Here is a 19357-nt window from a genome sequence, read left to right as displayed (position 1 = left end):
TAATATTACCATTGGTTTATTTTTTCAGCACTTATGATCACACTTATATACAAAACAGCCTTCATCTAGAAACATTTTAGTATATTCAAGGCTATATATATCCGTTTCCAATTGTCAGGTGTGAACATGAAGTGTCCTCAGTCCTGAAACAACATATACGCCATTACTCTGCACAACTGTCTTTCATCAGCACAAGTTGAAGTCCAGAAATTCAGCTTTATAATGTTGGGACTAAATGTATCCCAAAACACATACAAATTATAAAGAAAAATTCTGATTCGTCCAGGCAAAACCCAGTATAATATACTGATTTCTAGCACACTGTTATTTGAATGAGTGTACAAAAATTACTGAAGTAGGAATTCCAAGGACAAAAATCAAGCATTTAAAAAAATTTTTAAAATTTCATCTAAATATATGCAAATCCCAAATATTTTTGTTCATGATGTTACATGTACAAACAATTTACATAATTACAGTTGTAACAGTAGATCATACCTTCGGAGTAATTACCATATGTAATTGTAACTTGTATACACCATCTAAAACCTCTCAAACATCTGGGTACATTATATATGCATTTAGCAATATCAATATGTTTGACCTGTAAAGTTTAGAAAAGTTGATGTTACCTCACTTTTTTAAAATTAGCAATTCATTCTAAATTCCAGACATGTCATTTTATTTGTGCATTAAATCATTATTTAGACAGTATCATCCAACATTAATTAAGCATTTTTATAAATTGCATGATAACTTGTGTTACACAATCAGGAAACATATATTTACACAAAAAATAAGCAGCAATATGCACAATTAACAGAGTGATTTTTGAAATCAAATGTTCTTTCCCCTGCATTTTTCTGACAAATACAAACTTTTCACATTACTGTCATCATAATCATATTTTTGTATATCAGATGAAATGTTACCTAGAGGCAAATCTAAGGCATAACAATTTAATTTTTAATAAATATTAATCAAAGTATATTTCAAAGCAAATATACTTGGGGCTAGGAAAATCAATGAATTCCAATTTTTTTAATTCCATTTCACAAAAATCTGTGACAACTTTTACAGTTATCACATCAGGGCAAAACACCTTGCTTAACAATTAATAAATAATGAATTCAACACAAATTTCCAAAAATATTGAAGCAAGAAATAGAGTGTCAAGAAATGTTGGTATATATTCAGTCATGTTTAGTAGTTCTCTATTTATAGTTCACTGTTGTCCAGCCATCCTCCTGCTTCTCACCATCACCACGGTTTTTACCTGTAGTAAAAATAAAAAAAGGTTTTAGTACAAATACACATATCAAGGTAATTTATGTAAAATTTGTCATAAAAATTCAGAATATGATGAAAGGTAAAACTACTTTTAAAATAAATTTTGTATGTACATGGGTATAACAGTTTTTTTTGTCTTTGCAGGTAAAACTTTAGTACCAGGTAGTTTGTCCTTACAGTACTACAGTATCCATCAACATCAAAAGATTTTGATTTAAATCAATCTCAAGATATGTAAATGTGAATTTAAACATCCCTACAGAAAACCTAATAAAATTTTACATATTTCAGAGAGTCTACAAGCCATGACTCTACTGAATGGTTCATTAAGTTTTAATAGAAATGCTTTAAAATACATGTATTTCTTCAATTATCAGAGTTCTTATTAGGAAAAAAAAATCCTACTTGATTTGACATAATAAATTAAAAAACATGTTGATTCTTGTATACATTTGCTTATCTCATGAAGCATAGGAAGTTACACAAAACAAGTTGCATCATTTTAATCTACTGCTTGCACTGGATTAATTGTATTTTGCCAAAATGTAATTCCTTAATAGAGTTTGACTATTTGTCTGAGTCGTCTTCACTCCTATTGATCTGAACATGTACCTTTTTCAGGGGATGGGATTTCTCTTGTTGCCCTACTTCCTTCTCCTCGCCTTGAATCCTCTATAACACAAAGAGTAATTACAATTTAGCCACACCAACAAACACAGCAGTGACAAGATGACTGAAATACTGAAAATTATATTTGCTGCACAATGACTTTCCTTAACATGCCAGACTAAGAGACATCACATTTTATTATTTTCTGTTTGAAATGCAAAGTATTTATTACCAGACATCTTTAGAAATGAGAAAAAAGATGTAGAGCAATTATTTATGTAAGAAACACTCTAATGTTCAGTGGTTTGCAACCTATTTACTTGTAGTAATTATTGACTTATCCACAGTTTGTCATCACCACATGTGGGTTTTAACAAGAATTCAATCAAAGTCAATTATGATGTCTGCCTTTTAATGACACCATGGTCTCATATTATAAGTTGTGAGAAACAAATATATCTAGTATACAGCTAAATAACACAATGTCATCAGATGCTATTAAATGTTCAGTAAACCAAAACAACTAAAGCAGGGTTAGTTTAATTTCTCTCCTTTGTAGCACAAAATAGAATACACAACATTGCTCAGGCAACACAACATACATGGGACAGTACTCTCCAGATTTCCAAATGATTACTTTAACTATTATTCCTCTTAGAAATTTTAATAAGTTGGAATGGGAAAAATAAAAAAAATTGGGCATTTAATTGACTCCAAATTTTGCTGATCAAACTGTATTATTTAAGTGATGATCATATATTGAACACTCTGTGGCATTTGTTGACCGATCCATAGTTGTTATCACCATAAGAAGGTTTTAACAAGAATTCAATCAAAGTCATTTTGATGTTTGCCTTTTAATGACACCATGGTCTAATGAGATAAAACATGGCAACGCAAAGGCATCATGGAGGACACTTCTAAATAAGAAACAAACAATGAACCAAAACATAATAACAGTTGATCAATGAAAACTGAGTAGGACCTTACATGATGGTTTTCCCTGATTGCTTTGCTTTTAGCATTTTACTGTAAAATTATTTGAGGGTTTTTATTTTTTTTGAAACACAAGACATCCAGGGCCTTTTAATTTTGACATAGAATCATGGCCCTTAACGGTCATCAGACAATCGGCGAATGAATGGTCAAACCCCCAGAAATTTCTGATGGTCAGACAAATCTGATGAGATCAAACATTGAACATTCCTTGGTAGTATCATAAACTTGTCAATTGTAGGTTGTGTTCATGAAATACAGTTGCATAATCATCTTTTTGAACATCTATCCTCTTTTAATCTGAAAAAGTACACAACCTCAGGTGTCAGGTGACAATGAAATAGTGGCAACAATGTAGGGCACATTCATGTGCATTAAAAATGATCTAACAATGCATCATAAACTCTGCATGTACTTATAGTAATAGAAATTGTTAACTCATCCGCAGTTTGTCATCACCATATGTAGGTTTTAACAAGAATTCAATCAGAGTCATTTTGATGTTTGCCTTTTAATGACACCACAATCTAATATAATAGAATGTGGCAACGCTAAGGCTGAACCTTCTTAATGGTATTAAAAGCATCAATAAATTGTTGATCAATATGGACTAAAAAACTTATCAAGTTTTCACTGTGGCATGTTCAGAAACACCAACTTTTAAACATGGAGGTACCATGCACAATCACCATCCAATCAGGATACAACTGTGGCCTAGATATTTGAAATTTTATTGAATTGATGTAGAAGTTGTTTTCAGGAGTGGGGTAAAGTTGTTAAAAATACATAAAGAAAACACTGATGTACATTTCCTTACTTTTTTGTTAAAAAAATCCATTTTGCTTGAAATAACTTAAGATTTTCAAGAAACTGAAAAAATTTGAACCATTGATATAGAAGAAAAAACAACAACATTATTCTGCTGTACTGAAACCAGTTTGTTCGTGTTTCTACTCTAATGTAATGTATACAAATAAAATTATTTTCTGTCAGATTATAGGGTAATTGAGGCTCGTTTGTAAGCTGATGTTCATTTGTTCGGAACCAAGAATGGGTGTGAACAAGTAGACATTCTCAGCTGTCTATATATGCCCCGCTTAACACCACAGTTCACAGCAAACAGCAGTGGTAACGATATAGGGCAGTTTTAACAACCGTGTGTACTATATTTTGTTTTGGTTGTCTGGTTTTGTTGCCTTGCCAATGTAACATTTATACCAGACTCTGCAGCATGAGATATCTTGTCTGTGCCATTATCTTTTGTATATTATTTTGTTGCATGAGGTATATTCCACAGAGTAAATAACTCGAGGAGTTAAAAAACTTTTTAAAATTTGTGTGTACATCATATGGAATTTAATCTGTTGTTTTGTTTTTCAAAACATTTTGTCTTATACATACTTTTGCCAATTTATATAACTCTTAAAATGAAATTGAATTCATTCTTTTGTTTTTTCAGTTATTGAGACTAACAAGATTATCATTTCAAATTCAAACAAGACCATGCAGTAAATTACTGTCCCTCACCAAGTCACTTTCTCTCAAAGGTGAACCCATACACTAAGTATGAACTTTCAGTGACTAGTAGTGTAGGAGATTATCAGCAAAGACAAAATTTTGTAGATCAAATGACAAATTGTGGTTCAGAGTGACCCTACTTCTGATACAGGAGACACCACCACACCAAGGCGGACCCATACCTTAAGTGTAAATTTCTAGTGACAAGTAGTGTTGAAGAAAAGAGCCTGGACAAGAGAGTGGAAGGATGGACAGACACAATGAAAAACTCTAGTTCCCCTCAGATTCTAGCGGGTGACCACAGATGTAGAATCCATTATACGGCTTGATATGACAGCTCTACTGATCAAACTGGTTTAACATTACTTGAAAAAGGCTTACCTGCCCTGGGTGGTCTATTTTCTGGATTTGGATCATCCAGGCGTACGTCCCGAGGCATTCCTGCCCTTCCTGTTCCTGGCCGCCATCTACTTCCCCCCTCCGAGTCGCCTCCCCTTCGTCCACCTTCAGAATCTCCACCTCTTGATCCCCATCTGCTTCCACCCTCCGAGTCTCCACCCCTAGATCCCCATCTACCTGCACCATCAGAGTCACGTTCCCTATGTCCCCCTTCTGAGGAGTCTCCTCCTCTGGACCCCCATCGACCACCTTCTGATTCACCTCCTCTTGAGCCCCATCTGCCTCCACCCTCTGAGTCTCCTCCTCTTGACCATCTGTTTTCAGAATCACCTCCTCTTCTTCCTCCATCAGAATCACCGCCTCTAGACCAACGACTACCACCTTCAGAGTCCCCTCCTCTGGAACCCCATCTTCCACCTTCAGAGTCGCCACCTCGAGAACCCCATCTTCCACCTTCAGAATCTCCCCCTCTAGAGCCCCACCTTCTACCATCGGACTCCCCTCCTCTTGATCCCCACCTTCCTCCTTCAGAGTCACCTCCTCTAGAACCCCATCTTCCACCTTCAGAGTCACCGCCTCGACTTCCTCTCCATCCCCCACTTCCTTCATCCCTTGGGCCTCTTTCTTCTCGTCGCCAGTTTCGTGGCCCATCCTGGTCATCTCTGGGACCTCGGTCACCCCAGCGTCCTTCCTCCCTTGGGGGAGGTCTATCTCGCGGTCCATCACGGTCATCTCTTGGAGGGCCCCTGTAGCTATCATGGTCATCCCTAGGACCTCTATCACCATATCCTTCTCTACTGTCTCTTGGGCCTCTTTCATACCCACGTTCTTCTCTCTGTGGTGCTCGGTCATCCCTAGGACCTCCTCTCCAACTATCTCTTTCACCATCATCACGTCCCTCACGGCTACGCCAACCATCCCTCCCTTCGTCAGGTCTACCACCTCTGCTAGGGGCCCATCTATCGTCGTCTGGACTGAAAGTTGGAACCATCAGTTAATTAAAGTTTTTTTTTTATCTTTTAGCAGACAACCTTTTAAATCAAATGCAAAACTTCAAAAATTCAAATGAAGTTTAATGACATCAATGTTTTTGCTCTATTACTTAACAATTAGAGGGATTATGTGCTCACCCCTGGGCTTAAAAGATACTTTTGTAAGCTGATATACATTTGCTCTAAACTATGAACTAGAATAAGCAAGTAGACATTCTCAGCTATCTATGTACGCCCCATGTAACACCACAGTTTCAGACATCAAACAGTAGTGGTAACGATAAAGGGCAAATTATCTATATATTGTAGGTATTAAAACAAACTGTAATTATCATGGATTCATACAATAGGTACTTGTGTTAATTACTCACACTTCACATTAAAAGCATCTTAACCCCTCCCAGCATAATGATCATGGTGCTAATCACACAAAGAAACAGATCTCATCTACCCTCTACACAATTTGATTGACCTTCACTTACTGCTTAACAGGACTAGATTCTTTTTTCCAGCTTTCTGTTCTCTGTTTCTCCCTCTCACGCCATCCCCCTCCTTCACGTGCTCCCTCTGGCCTCCATGAAGGACGATCACCAGGTCTCTCATCCCTGTAACTGCTGAAAATAAGGACAATATGTTTACAGGAACTGTGAGAAATTACCATAATACATAATAAAGTTAAAAAGTCATTATTGTCCTTACTCCAATGCAAACCAGAATAAGATTAGGTGTAGAACATGATGTCATGATACTATAGAGTAAATATGAATCAAATCTGTGGAGAGGTTCTAAAGACACAACACTGATATGGAATAGGATGTGATGGAACACAACAGACAGACATGGGGTAACATTTGGTGTCCTCTTCCCTAATTACTAATTAAATTGCCAAATTTTTTTCCTTTGAAAGTTTTTGACCTCATGCCCCTTGTTAACTGAAAATTGGTTACACTTCATGTCACACACCTTCCCACCAATAAAATAAATACCTGGCTACTTCCCATCTCTCCAATATCATGCATAAGTACCTGGCTCATTCTTATCTCTCTGATATCATCAATATGTACCTGGCTAATTCCCAATATTTTGTAAACAGCACCAACCAGTTCATTCTTAATTTCCCCAACTAATCTTAAGCTAAAGGTCACAATAATTTAAATAACAATGCATTACATCCATTCAGCAGATGACACGTAATGTTGTTTATATTCAAGTAAAGCATATAGAATATTTTTTGTTTTATACCATTTTAGAGTAAAGTCTGCAGTGTGTATACATATACTCTATTGTACCCACTTCTGTAACCACCTCTAATGCACAGCAGATGGACACATGTGTCTCTTTTTCTTTACCTTTGAGTTGCTCTTTCCTCTTCGCGTCTCCTTGCCTCCTTCTCTTCAATCTCTCGTTCCCTGGCCTTGCGTCTGTTCTCCATTTCTTCCAACTTAGCGAGCCTCAACTCGTACTCGCGTCGTTCTTCCTCCATCTTCTCCAACTCCTCTTGCTCCTTCTCCTCTCGCTCTGTTACCAACAAAACCAGAGCTTACCATTATAAACACGCATCATGATAGACAGTTATCACTAGCAAGAAAAACTTATATCAACATATCAAGCTTGACATCGAATAATAATAAGTTGATAAAATTTTGAATTGAAGGATCATAACTCTATATTCAGGACAATTAAACATAATGCTCAAGCAGCATCCATTGTTACACTATTTATTCATGAAAGCTACAAACTTTATCCCTGTGGAAATATATATCGCACTATACCTATGCAGTAAATTTGATTAATATTCTCACAATTCATAGCAATAATAAACAAGTCATGTGAATTTTGGTTTTGTAAATACTTAAATGACCAAAACAAACTAGTATTGTTGACACTCAACAGTCTATTAAATGGCAGAGACAGGTGTATTACCGTAGCATTGATTTCAATAACTGTTAAACCTTCTGAGGGCTGTGTGGTTTCATTAGTTAGAGGTGAGATGTAAACATTGTGTACAGCTCTGCCAATACCTACCTCTAATTAGAGCCTCATCTCTGGCTTTCTGTTCAGCCTCTTCTTTTTCTGCTCTCCATTTATTTTTCCTCTCTTCTTTCCTCTTCTCTTTTCTCTCTTTGATACGTCTCTTGCGTTCCTCCTTTATTTTCTCATCAAATTCTTGCAACTTTTTCTGAAAAGTAAAAAATTCAGTTCAAGATTTTGTGAGGGAGTACATCCTGTATATATATTTAGTTCAGAGAAGGTCTTTATGTGTGCTGGAGTGGTTACCTTGTTAACTTATCCAAATTTGCTTAATCCTCATACAAAAAGTATGTGAAATCACAATAATTATAAACCATAGTTATGAGATGTCATCAGAAGAACTCATATAGTACAGAACAATTTATGATCTCAGTTTCCCAGAGAAATAAAAATTCCTTATCAGGTAGCAACTGAACAACAGACATTGGACCTTCACTTGAAGTTGACATGTTCTACACTCCACCAGCTGAGCTGTCTCTCTCTCCTCCAAAATGTTGAGTTAATTTAAAAGATTACCTGCTAAACTGTTCATTTGTCATGTAATACATTGTCTAGATTGTACCTTGAACTCTTCCTTCCTCTGGTCCTTGAGTCTGTTAAGGAAATCATCTTTGTCTTTAACCATGCGACTGAGACGAACCCGAGTCTCTAGAGCCATTTTCCTCTCAGCCTTCATCCTCTCAATCTGAAAATAATTCCAATTTATGACAATCAAATCAAAACCTGATGTACATGGTTACCGCTAAAAGAAATGTCAAAAACGTCAGTAAAAACTTTCAGATGTCAGGTTTATTAATAGTATGTAGCTGGTATATACTGCATTCAAGCAATTACTTGTTTTGTTCCATACAGTCCTACCCTTCCATAACAAAATATTTATCAGTAATGAGACGGTTGCCCAACAACCTACTCTTAATCTACTAACAAAATCATTGATTCAACAGATTTATGTTTATTCTAATACTACTGTGGATTTGTGGGTGAAATGTACCCTTTCTTCTTCCATATGCTCCCAAAATGATCTGGCTTCTGAGCTTTCTTTATCGTACTGGTCAACAAGCAGGGGTATTTCTTCAAGACGTTTGGCACGAGCAAAGTGGTCAATCTGAAAAATAAAGTTAGTGAGTTAAAATTTAATGGCAGCACAACATCTTTATATATATCATAAATATTTCGCTCATATCAATAATCACGCTATATAGTTTATTTAAAATTGATTCTTTCACAACATAACCATCAAACCAGAACACTTCTATCCAAGTTCCTGCATGAAAGCAGCTCTTTCTAAATTGATAGTTCCAATTAACTTGACTTTGTTTAAGGCATCACAATAATCATCAGATGTGTTATCAAACTAGTCTAGATTCTCACCTTTTTTTCTTGGCTTTTCAAACGTTCCTGTAATTCTTTCTTTTCTTTCTCCAGCTGCTCAAGTTGTTTTTGCATGATCTCGTCAACATCAAGTTTCTCAAAGTCCTTAAGAAATAAAATTACCAAATTGAGCGCGAAATGTACCCAAACCCATGATCTGGTTCTTTCATTGAGGAATTACAATGCTATCATGCCCCGAAAACACATTCTTCTTTTTGACTCTGAAGAAATTGTAAGATACCCTTTCAACATTTAAGACTATCTCAGTAACGCATCTTGCCAACTCCAGGACTACAGGTTTTGTTATTAGATACCACCCATGGAATTTAATTTATAATTCACACGGAATAAGTGAGGATATCCTGCCATGGACAGAAGTGATTTATTATTGAGTCCTGGAGTCTGGTACTGTTTTTAATTAAATAGCCATCATTCTAATTCTGTAATTGGGAGTTCAGTTTTGTACAATTTCTGATATCAAGCTACCAATATGCTCCATGTCTATTATCGGTAGAACATTTTAACAACCTGTAACTACCTCTGCATTCAGTCCTTTTAAAAGAAAATAAAAATTTTGCAAGAACCTGTTTTACCTAGAAATATTTAACTTTACAGGGCATTGTTTTCTTCTAATTACAGGTATGATTTGATTCAGTAGAATAGAGCATTTCCCAATAACTACCTCTTCATCCAGATTTTGTAGAACCTTGGAGCCAATCTCGGTTTTTTTCAGCTGTTCAATTTTCTCCATGGCATGCTTCTTTTGAATCTCTTTGTGTTCTTCTACACGTCTCTGCCGTTCACGCTCTTTTGCCTCTCGGTCCAAGCGAGCCATCTCTGCATCATAAGCTTTCTTTCTTATTTCTTCTGCCTGTTCCAATTCTTCTCGCTCCTAAAAACAATTTTTATGAAATATTTACCATCAAGTATTAATAAACTATGAAATCAGAATGGAATTGATAGCTCTAAACATCCCAGTTAATCAGTAGCTATTGAAACCATCTTTGATCATGGGATCTGGATATTGTGATTCATCACTAAGTATTGTGAAATGCTGTTAAAACGGACAGTCTATTACCAATCTCCTTTGGTATTAATGGGAAAATGTGTTAATTACTACACCAACTTGAAGCAAGCTTGTACATTGCATACTATAAAGATAGCATCTTTTCCAATTTGCTTTTAATCTCCTGCTTTTTAAATGTGAAGATGTGGATATACCAGAAGTGAAAATTGAAAATTTGATTTTCCCTGGGATATTTAGGTGTTAGGGAAACCATACAAAAGTTATTTTAAGCCATGGGCTTGGGAAGTACTAAAACCAACCCTCTGGTCATTCATGTGTTCCAGCTCCTCCTTACGGCTCTCAATGATCTGTCTACGCTGGAGAATTCGGCTGTGATCTTTCTTGTATGTCATCCTGTAGTTGTTAATGATCTGCATGCGCAGCTCCTCTCTCTGGACCTACAAGTTGCCATGGAAACATTAAAAATCTTCACCACATTAACCTCCTTACAACAATAATAACAGCATCTCTATTGAAAAAGAAAGTGATGCTATCAATGATTTCTCTAGTGAAACTGATTTCTGAATATAATTAGGTGGAAAAACTGTCATTTGATACATTAAGCATTCAATTCCTTGCATGGCTTATTGAAATAGCTTTTATATAAAACTTGTTTTTAATATACATTCAGTGTATAACAATTCTGAATCATTTGGTTACTTGAGTAGTGTCTACAAAGTGACTACTTTGTATTTGTCACATATTGGTTCCTACCTTGCGTTCCTTTGGCTCAATGAGGATGACAGATTTGTGTAGTGCTTCAGCAATGCTGGTCAGCTGGTTACGGATCTGTTCACTCGGCATACTCTGAATGTAAGGGCCTTCAGGCACATCTTCTTTCTGAGCTACCATAAGATCAGTACCAAAACTCAGACAGGCCTTTCGATGATCAATTCTCACCTACAAGAGAATAAAGTACTACTAAATGACACATCTTTAAGAGTAACATACCAAGCCTATAATTTAACCATGTGATTTTCTTTTTACAAATAAAGTACACATCAATATTAGAGAGTGTTTCAAGAAATTTACCTGAAGATCAAGGGTTCTTGCAGATTCCACAATCACTCTCTCCAGACGGAAACTTGATGCAAACGGAACAAGAGCAGCTATTCTAGAAAACTCGATAGTCTGGTACACCTGCGACACCTGAATAAATAAAAAGGAAAATTAATTGGTGTGGCTTGATAGGGCTTTTTTTCTGAGCCGATACTGGGTCCTATTCCCAATTGGAATAATATCACACTTGGACCAAATTCCGTAAACCAATTTTCTTTCAAAAATGAGGAAAAAATACCCATGACAAATCAGTGAAAGGAGTCTTCTTTGATATATATACAAATTATGACGAGAGTCAAGAGTGAATTTTGATGCAAGATTTTTTTTCATGGAACTTTGAAGGGGGATTTTCTACCATATACTGTGTATATATAAATAAACCATGTCCATCCACATGTATCGTTATAGCAGAAATGCTAACACATGCAATGACCTTGCCCTGTAATGAAGTGCTGCGAGTCAGAGATTGTGTTGGACCCTGGTGCCTATGGTATGATAAATATGGAAGAGATGTAATGCTTTCCCTTGGAATTTTCATTAGTATGACAGAATATTTGTATCACAAATCAAAGTATATCAAATGTGTAAAAATGAAGCCACAGAAAAGAAAAATATATGGATGTCAAAATATTTTCTTCTTGCCATAATTCTATACACTTATATGAATACTGACTCTGACAGAATGCCATTTACTTCAGTAATACTCATGGCACATTTAGCCCTATATAATTGAGCAAATCTTTGTTGAAAATTTATGAAGACACAGCCATAGTTATCAAGAAATAAAACTGTTTAATGTTTGAAAACTGCATACCTGTTTCAAGACCCTTGTGATAATAATATTCTCCAGACAGTTCATGTACTGATTCAGATCGTCAACACCAGCGATGAACTCCACAGGAGCCTTTACTTTGTCATACAGACACAACGGATGGAAGTCAACCTCCAGCCAATTGTATAGGTTTTGAAGCTCTGGGTTCACATACTGAATGATGTTATACTTGACCTGAATAAAAGAATCATGTATAATTATGTATCACTTGGCCTACCCTGTTAATATTGTAATTATTAAGCAAAATGCAGATCAAACTAAAGCCTATGTCTCCTTCTCTCAAAGAAAAAATACCACATTTCTAAGTGGATTTTAAATGCTAGATATATGTTAGCACCATTGGTATGTTTCATAGCTCATTGTAAAACATAATTTTGTAAATTCTTCAAATCTCAAAAGTCACTCAAATACAGTTTTTTACCAAAAGAATACCACTCATACCAAGAAGGGAGAAGAAAACTCCTGTGATATCTAACAATACTTGGTTCATTATGACTAGAAACTATTTTGAATTGAACAGTACAAGCCAGAAATGCTTTGTAGTCATTTCTCAAAACTTCAGCTTCTGTTCCAAAAGTACATGCACACATAGGAACACCCATCTACACAGACAAAAAACCCAACTTACCGTAATTGAGGTATTCAATATGTGATTTAGCTAAAGATCAAGTTTAGCTTAAATTGTATATCTATAGCAATGGATCTTATAACAAAACTTTTTTTATAGTAAATCTATATATATCGTTTCAGAAAAACTTTGTAAAACACATGAAGTTTTTTCTTATAAATGTATTGATCTGTAAGCCAGCAGTTATTTGTGAATGTCACAGTGGCTATTCACACATAAACTACTTGCATTTTCTTTCTGCCCCCTTTGACGCTGCAAAATCAACAAGTAAATCTGCAGTAACATTAAAGGCAAACTCAAACATGGACCACACACACACATCTATGCCAACAAAAGAATGTTTAGAGTTTTGATAAATCACTTCTAAACCATTAACAGTTAAAATTTCTGTAATACAGTACAGGTACCAGTTATATACACAAGTGGACTGGGCTCTATCTTAACCATAACTCTGGGTAAGCATAACTTGATGTAACAAGCACTGCAGTGAAACTTTTGTAGTCATTTATTTTTGCGGGACAATTTTTTGAGATTTTCATAGAAAATGAGAAAATGAAATATCAACACATTAAAATTTTGCATTATGGATACCTATTTTTGTAAATATTGTTCCTGATGTCAAGTTTCAAAGTCATGATTTCTGATTTAACAGTTTATAATTACTTCTGTTGTAATAAATACTGATTTATGTTTATTAATGCAATTATTCTGTTTCACTATATCCTTTGACAATTAGCGGCCGACATCAACAATCTCAAGTTACAGTTTTAGATTTTCACAGGGTTTTCCATAAAAGCCGGTCACCGGCCAATTTGACCAGCTACTTTGATCATTTGGCCGCCTACACCAATCCAGTTCCGTCATTAAGTTCCGTACACGACTACACATACACGGCAGGCCGGCCTCCTACTTTCACTACACAGCCTACTACTAACAAAATTATAGAAAACCCTGTTTCAATATTGCCGATATAACTTGCAAACTTCTATTTCAAGAATAAGATTTTCATGATCTCACAAAATAGCAAAAAATATCATTCCTGTGAAAAAACAAACAAACAAACCATATATTACAAAGTTATTTAAAACCATTTATTTGAATTAGAAAAATTTGAATTTGTTAGCCAACAGTTTGTTGTGAATGTTTCTAAAACATATCCACATGTAAACCATCAGCTGTATTCCTTTCTGCCCCCTTTGACGCTGTAAAATCCACGAATGATTTTACAGTAACATAAAAGGCAATTAAATTGGCATTAGCCTCATCCTTTTTTTTTACAATAAGCTTTTCAGCTGTAAGTTATCTTTGAAGACAAACTTGTAGGATAATGTGAACCAGATAGCAGTTAAACTATTCTACAACAGATTCACTCTCTTCAGGATAACATACCAGATCTTTAATGAGGCCTTGTCGTGTTGGTGGACTGTTCAACATCAACAGGGTTGCTAGGCGACGCTGCTTTTCCATAGTACTCTCATTTGTCTCCAGGAGCTGGTCAATGGCGTTCCTGGATGGCGGGATGGGAACAGCAAGCGTGGCACACAATACTTTGGATGCCATTCTGTATAAGAGAAGTTAATGTATGGTGATTATAGACAAAATTCATACACAGAATGCGAGATCAAATTATAAAGGTGCTAAATATTAAGGTAACTAAAGACACTTGAAATATATAAGGTCTTAACCAATCCCCTTTTTTCTTGGGACCTTTATTTCCAAACTAGAAAATGTGCATGACATGGATGCCCTTGCTTCCATATATATGAGAATCATTGATGAATTTGCAGAATGTTTCAAATGTGACCTTTGAATAGGACCGTTTAACCCTTCTACCTTAATGAACGACCACCATAATACAAGGTGTAGAACATGATATTATGATACTACATCATGTAACATGAAACATAACCAACAGGATGCAATGGATTGAGACTGGAGTGAAGAACATCAGTAATACTATATCCTCCCATGAAATGATGGGGACAAGAAAATGATGAGAAGGGCTCTATTTATTTATCAATTTCCCCCTCCCCTCTCCCAACTGTTCAAAAGAAGAATATTTTATTTTTCTAAAGATTAACACAATCTAAGGGTGGACCTAGAAATGGGAATCTTACTTCTGTAGTTCATCCTGAGAGAGATTTTTGCGCTGCTCCCTGGACAAATGGAACAGTCTGTGAAGTGTACTCGCGTGAAAGAGAGCATTCCCCGACTTCCAGAAAACCAAACCCAGCTTCTGATAGTAGTTGGCCATGAGTGATGGCTTTGGCGGTTTCTTAGACAGACAGATCAGGCCGTGAATGTCCTCTACTGCCTTAAATGCTTCCTATGAACAAACAATAAAGACCAGTAATAATGGGATTTGGTCCCATACTCGATAATTGCATTTACCTTACTAATCTGTTATCAAAGATAGCAAGATTGAAAGACCATTCACCAAAGTTTTGATAACATAAGGTTTGATTACATAATACAGCAAATATGAAATGACATTTTTTCTTTCAATTACTTTAAATTATGACAAGACTCTACAATATCCATCATCATCACCTCATCACAGTGCATGCCATGCATGGCAGCGACAGATCCAGGAAAGACCCCTTCCTCTTTCTTTTTTAGGAATTGTTATTTTTTGTTGTTTGTTGATGGGAAAAAGTTTATTGGGGTTTCTTACCTTCCCAAATTCCTGAACTTTTTCCAATCCTTGACTCTCCAGTGCAAGTAGAATAAACTAAAGACATACCATTATAGTTACTTCAAATGTACAAGATGCCAAGCAACCTTACCTGCCACAGTTCCATGTTAATGGCACTATCAAGCTGGACCAGCCTCGTCTCAAGGTGCATAGCTTGGGAGTCTGGGTTGTTCAGATTAATTGCCGTTTGCTGGTTCTGGTGCTTGTGGATGTGCCCAAGATGGGTTCTCAGCTATTTGTGAAAGAAATTAAAAAGGTAATTTGGTTGTATTATCACCTTCTTGTGCAGTTGATGTAGTTTTTCATTTACTTGGTCATAATTCAATGATGCATGCTGAATAGGTTATCATAACAAATTTTGAACAACCAGAAAATTGTTAAAATAAGCTAAGGAATTCTATTACTAGGAGAATAAGAAACAATTGCTAATAAATGGAGCTAAATTCGTCTCATACTTACATTATCACATAACTTCCTGAATTCAGTCTTCCTAGTGTACTCCAAACAAAACTTAAATGCTGCAGAAAACAAGCAAATTTGTTGTAAACAAATATATAACATGTAAAAACTTAAGAGTTAGAAGAGTCTTTACAATGCAGGTTACAGTTATCCTTATGTTAGCCAAAACATACAAATGAGAGTTATAGTGAAAGAAATAAAATTCAGAAATGTGTTTTTCAAAGAAACAACACTTACATCAAAAATCATGACTGAGGTTTTTAATCATCAGAAAGTGGCCATCATCATTACAGAATCAAATTAAGGCCAAAAAAGATATATTTCCTGTTTCTGGTGACATTACTTACCCTTATATCTTGTGCCTTCCCAAAACTTTTAAAGATCATTTTCAAAGAAGCACTATTAAGTGATGCTTCTTTAAAAAATATTATAAAATTATTTGTTAAACAATGTTTTCTGCCTACCTACCTACCTATTTACTCTAAATTTCCCTCAACAAATTTACTGGAAACGTAATTCACACCCCCCCCCCCCCGTTCTTATGCCTTTTATGCAATTTCTACCTTGCTGTGCTATGTCCTGATAGAGTCGTTCCACTCGGGAATTGTTCCTTAGCAGGTCAAGACACTGTCTGTATGATTCCCACAGAAACTTGACCCATGGTGTTAGGATGGCTCGATCTGTTCGGTCTTGGGTGTCTTCACCGCTTACGGCTTTCAACAGAAGGCTGAAATATGTAACCTTTGCACAATAAGGAGAGAAAACAACCGACACAGTGGTATCTTGTTTCATATAGATTAGAGTTTAACTTGATTGATGCCAGCGTAACTGATAATTGAAGTTTTTTTACATTCATACAGGCAATTATGTTACAAAAGCTTGAATTTAAAAAGGCAACAGAGATTACTTTTTCTTTGGGAAAGACAGCTGTGAAAATAATCTTTGTTTCCTACTTTATCTTTCCTCTTTCATAGCAATACATTTATCCATTTTCATTTCTTCAAATCAATCCAATTTCCCTTGTAGCATATATTAACAATTCTTTACTCTTCCTGTGTAATTTTTTCCAAAGGTTGAGTTGTAAAATGGAAAAGTATAAATTATGAAAATAACTTTTTAAGTAACCAAGAAGCTAGTTAATTTTATACAACTTTTAAGATCAGAATTTCTATGACTCATACCTCTCAGGTGTGTCTGGAATATCTAGATCGTCAATGTCCACAACAGCTTGATGGGATTCTTGACGAGCTCCCTCAGTCTTGGACTCTGCTAGACGAATGTATTTCCTCACCACATCTTCTAGAGATTTGATGTTCACCTTTAAAATGATAATATCATCATACATACAGAACTTTCCTCCTGTATATATATATATATATTTGTATACATTATAAAGCCTTAACCTTATCTTGACCAAATGTTAACATTAGCAATGTCAAACTAGCTATGCCCCTTCACTCCCCAGTGGTGCCAGAGCTTTCATTTGTTCTGCATCACTCCTTCCAAACTACTGGCTGTTCACTGAAGCCCATGACCAAATTTACTTCAATTCTTGTCATCTAACTCAATTAATATTTGACCTCATCCTTTCTCTCCTGATCAAGCCCTTTTATAAGTTGAATTTCGACCCTAGTAACCCTCTATTGGTGAGGAGGTTGAAATTGACTAAAAGTTTTGAAATAATGAAACTGATCTCAATTATTTGTCATACAAGTTGTTTCTACCTGTTGGCATATGTTTTTGTACTGATAAAGTCCTTCTTTGGCAATGTGACTCTTGCGGAGTTCCACACAGAGCTGGAGGTACTTTTCCATGATAGGCTCGTGAATCTTCTGCCATGTTCGATGCTTTTTGCTCTTGATGACATCGTACAAAGCATCCAAAGCTCTTTGCTTCTTTCCAACATCAATGAATTCTGAAAAATTTTTTGAGGATATGTATTTCCTAGTACAAATGTGAATTATACACATTTGTTAATAGGCCAAATCAATCTGAAGCTTGTATTCCTTATTTCAACAGACTATTTATCTCTGATGTAATTTGTTGGGAAACTGGTTGGGAACACCCTTTGAAAGTCAAGACTGTCTCAATTTAACAAGACTGAGTAGGTATTTCAGGACCAAGCCACCATATATATAAAACTTTTTATTTTGGGAAATTGATGCAATTTTATTTTGCACCTGTCTTCATGCCAGTGATGATTTGCTTTCAAAATTGATGCTTTTTCAGGATGTTCAAAGACCATCAAAAATGTTTCAAACTGAAAACTGTTTCAAAGAAAAGTTGTTTTAATAACCAAGAGGTAACAATATCAAAATATTATGGACTCAAAGAAATAGTGCTTTTTATAGGATGTACTAAAGACCTTTAAGAAACGTGTCTTGCCATTTTATTTAATATTACCAACACCAACTCTGCATCAATGATGTGAACTGGTAAACCATACACAATTCGACAAGAATGTGCATGCATCAGCATTATCTCATCAAATAGGTTTGATATAACCCCTGATATGGGAAATAGTCCTGCATTTGAGGGATAGTTATGTCATAGGTGAGCATGATTTTACACGTATTCTATTTTAGTTACACTATAAGCAGTTGATAATCAATAGAGTTTATAGTTTTGATTTTTACAAGAGCAAAACAACCTTTTGTGTAAAAATCACAATGTTGTATTGGTTATTGGGTCACATCAAAATATGACGCCTCTTTTTTGTTGCAAATGTTTTACAGAACTTGCGTGCGTCCTTTTTTTCAAATGATCCTGCGTATGGGAAACTGATTACTCAAAGCAGTAACTATCCCCTAATGCCCAACCTGTCCATGTAACAGATGGAAGTGGGAAAGTCACCAAATTAATTTCTCTTCGCCGTTTTAAAAGCGAAGTAAAGCGACAGGAAACACATATTTTGACTTATCATCACCAATTAAGCAACATAGCAAGTATTTTCTACATTAAAAGATGTAGCACTAATTCTCAGAACCGGCACTCATTACTGCGACAGACTTTTCGGATCGGACTAGAACAGCCCACAGGGTTAATTCATTTACCATTTGCTCGTTTAAGAGCATTCTCTGGTCGCTGAAAGTAGGTAGGCATCTTGATGGTTTATCTGCTTATCCACTTCCTTAAACTAAAGACATGACTATGCCCTAGAATACTTTTTTTTGTCAGGAAATCTTATGAATGGGTTGGCAATATGGCGGCAGCCACCTCGACCATGTGGGAAATGAATGCAATGACGTCACATTAATTTTTTACTCTCCATGATACATAAGAACAAGATATATTACCTAAAATAATATACAGAATCATAAATTAAAAATCATAAATATTTCTCATAATTTCTCAGCTAAGGAAAAATTACATATAAAAAAAACTGCGGGTTATGGCATGCTGGGTAATATTC

At 35.5% G+C, this 19357-nt stretch overlaps 1 protein-coding gene across 2 annotated transcripts; it reads right to left on the bottom strand.

Moving 5' to 3' along the window:
• LOC132548191 (eukaryotic translation initiation factor 3 subunit A-like) lies at nt 1-19152 on the bottom strand. 2 transcript variants are annotated; one of them, XM_060212016.1, is made up of 22 exons: nt 18999-19152; nt 17670-17860; nt 17127-17263; nt 16509-16672; nt 15946-16004; nt 15578-15718; nt 14909-15117; nt 14181-14352; nt 12146-12337; nt 11305-11421; nt 10987-11172; nt 10533-10670; nt 9889-10098; nt 9207-9311; nt 8827-8940; nt 8398-8520; nt 7830-7983; nt 7154-7322; nt 6287-6418; nt 4795-5786; nt 1903-1962; nt 1-1276 (listed from the first exon to the last, which is right to left on the bottom strand). In XM_060212016.1, exons 1-22 carry the CDS (start codon nt 19045-19047, stop codon nt 1215-1217), a joined length of 3876 nt encoding a protein of 1291 aa, XP_060067999.1. In that variant the 5' UTR covers nt 19048-19152; the 3' UTR covers nt 1-1214. The 2 variants fall into 2 exon arrangements, with proteins under 2 accessions (XP_060067999.1, XP_060068006.1); XM_060212023.1 differs by having other exon boundaries at nt 6287-6415.
• Nucleotides 19153-19357: the final 205 nt, after the last annotated feature.

This window comes from Ylistrum balloti, unplaced genomic scaffold, assembly GCF_031769215.1.
Source record: "Ylistrum balloti isolate Yb309-2 unplaced genomic scaffold, AGI_CSIRO_Ybal_v1 Utg369616, whole genome shotgun sequence".
NCBI classification, from domain to species: Eukaryota; Metazoa; Mollusca; class Bivalvia; order Pectinida; family Pectinidae; genus Ylistrum; species Ylistrum balloti.
The sequence above is the reverse complement of the archived record's forward strand: the minus strand, read 5'-3'. Positions and strand labels throughout refer to the sequence as shown.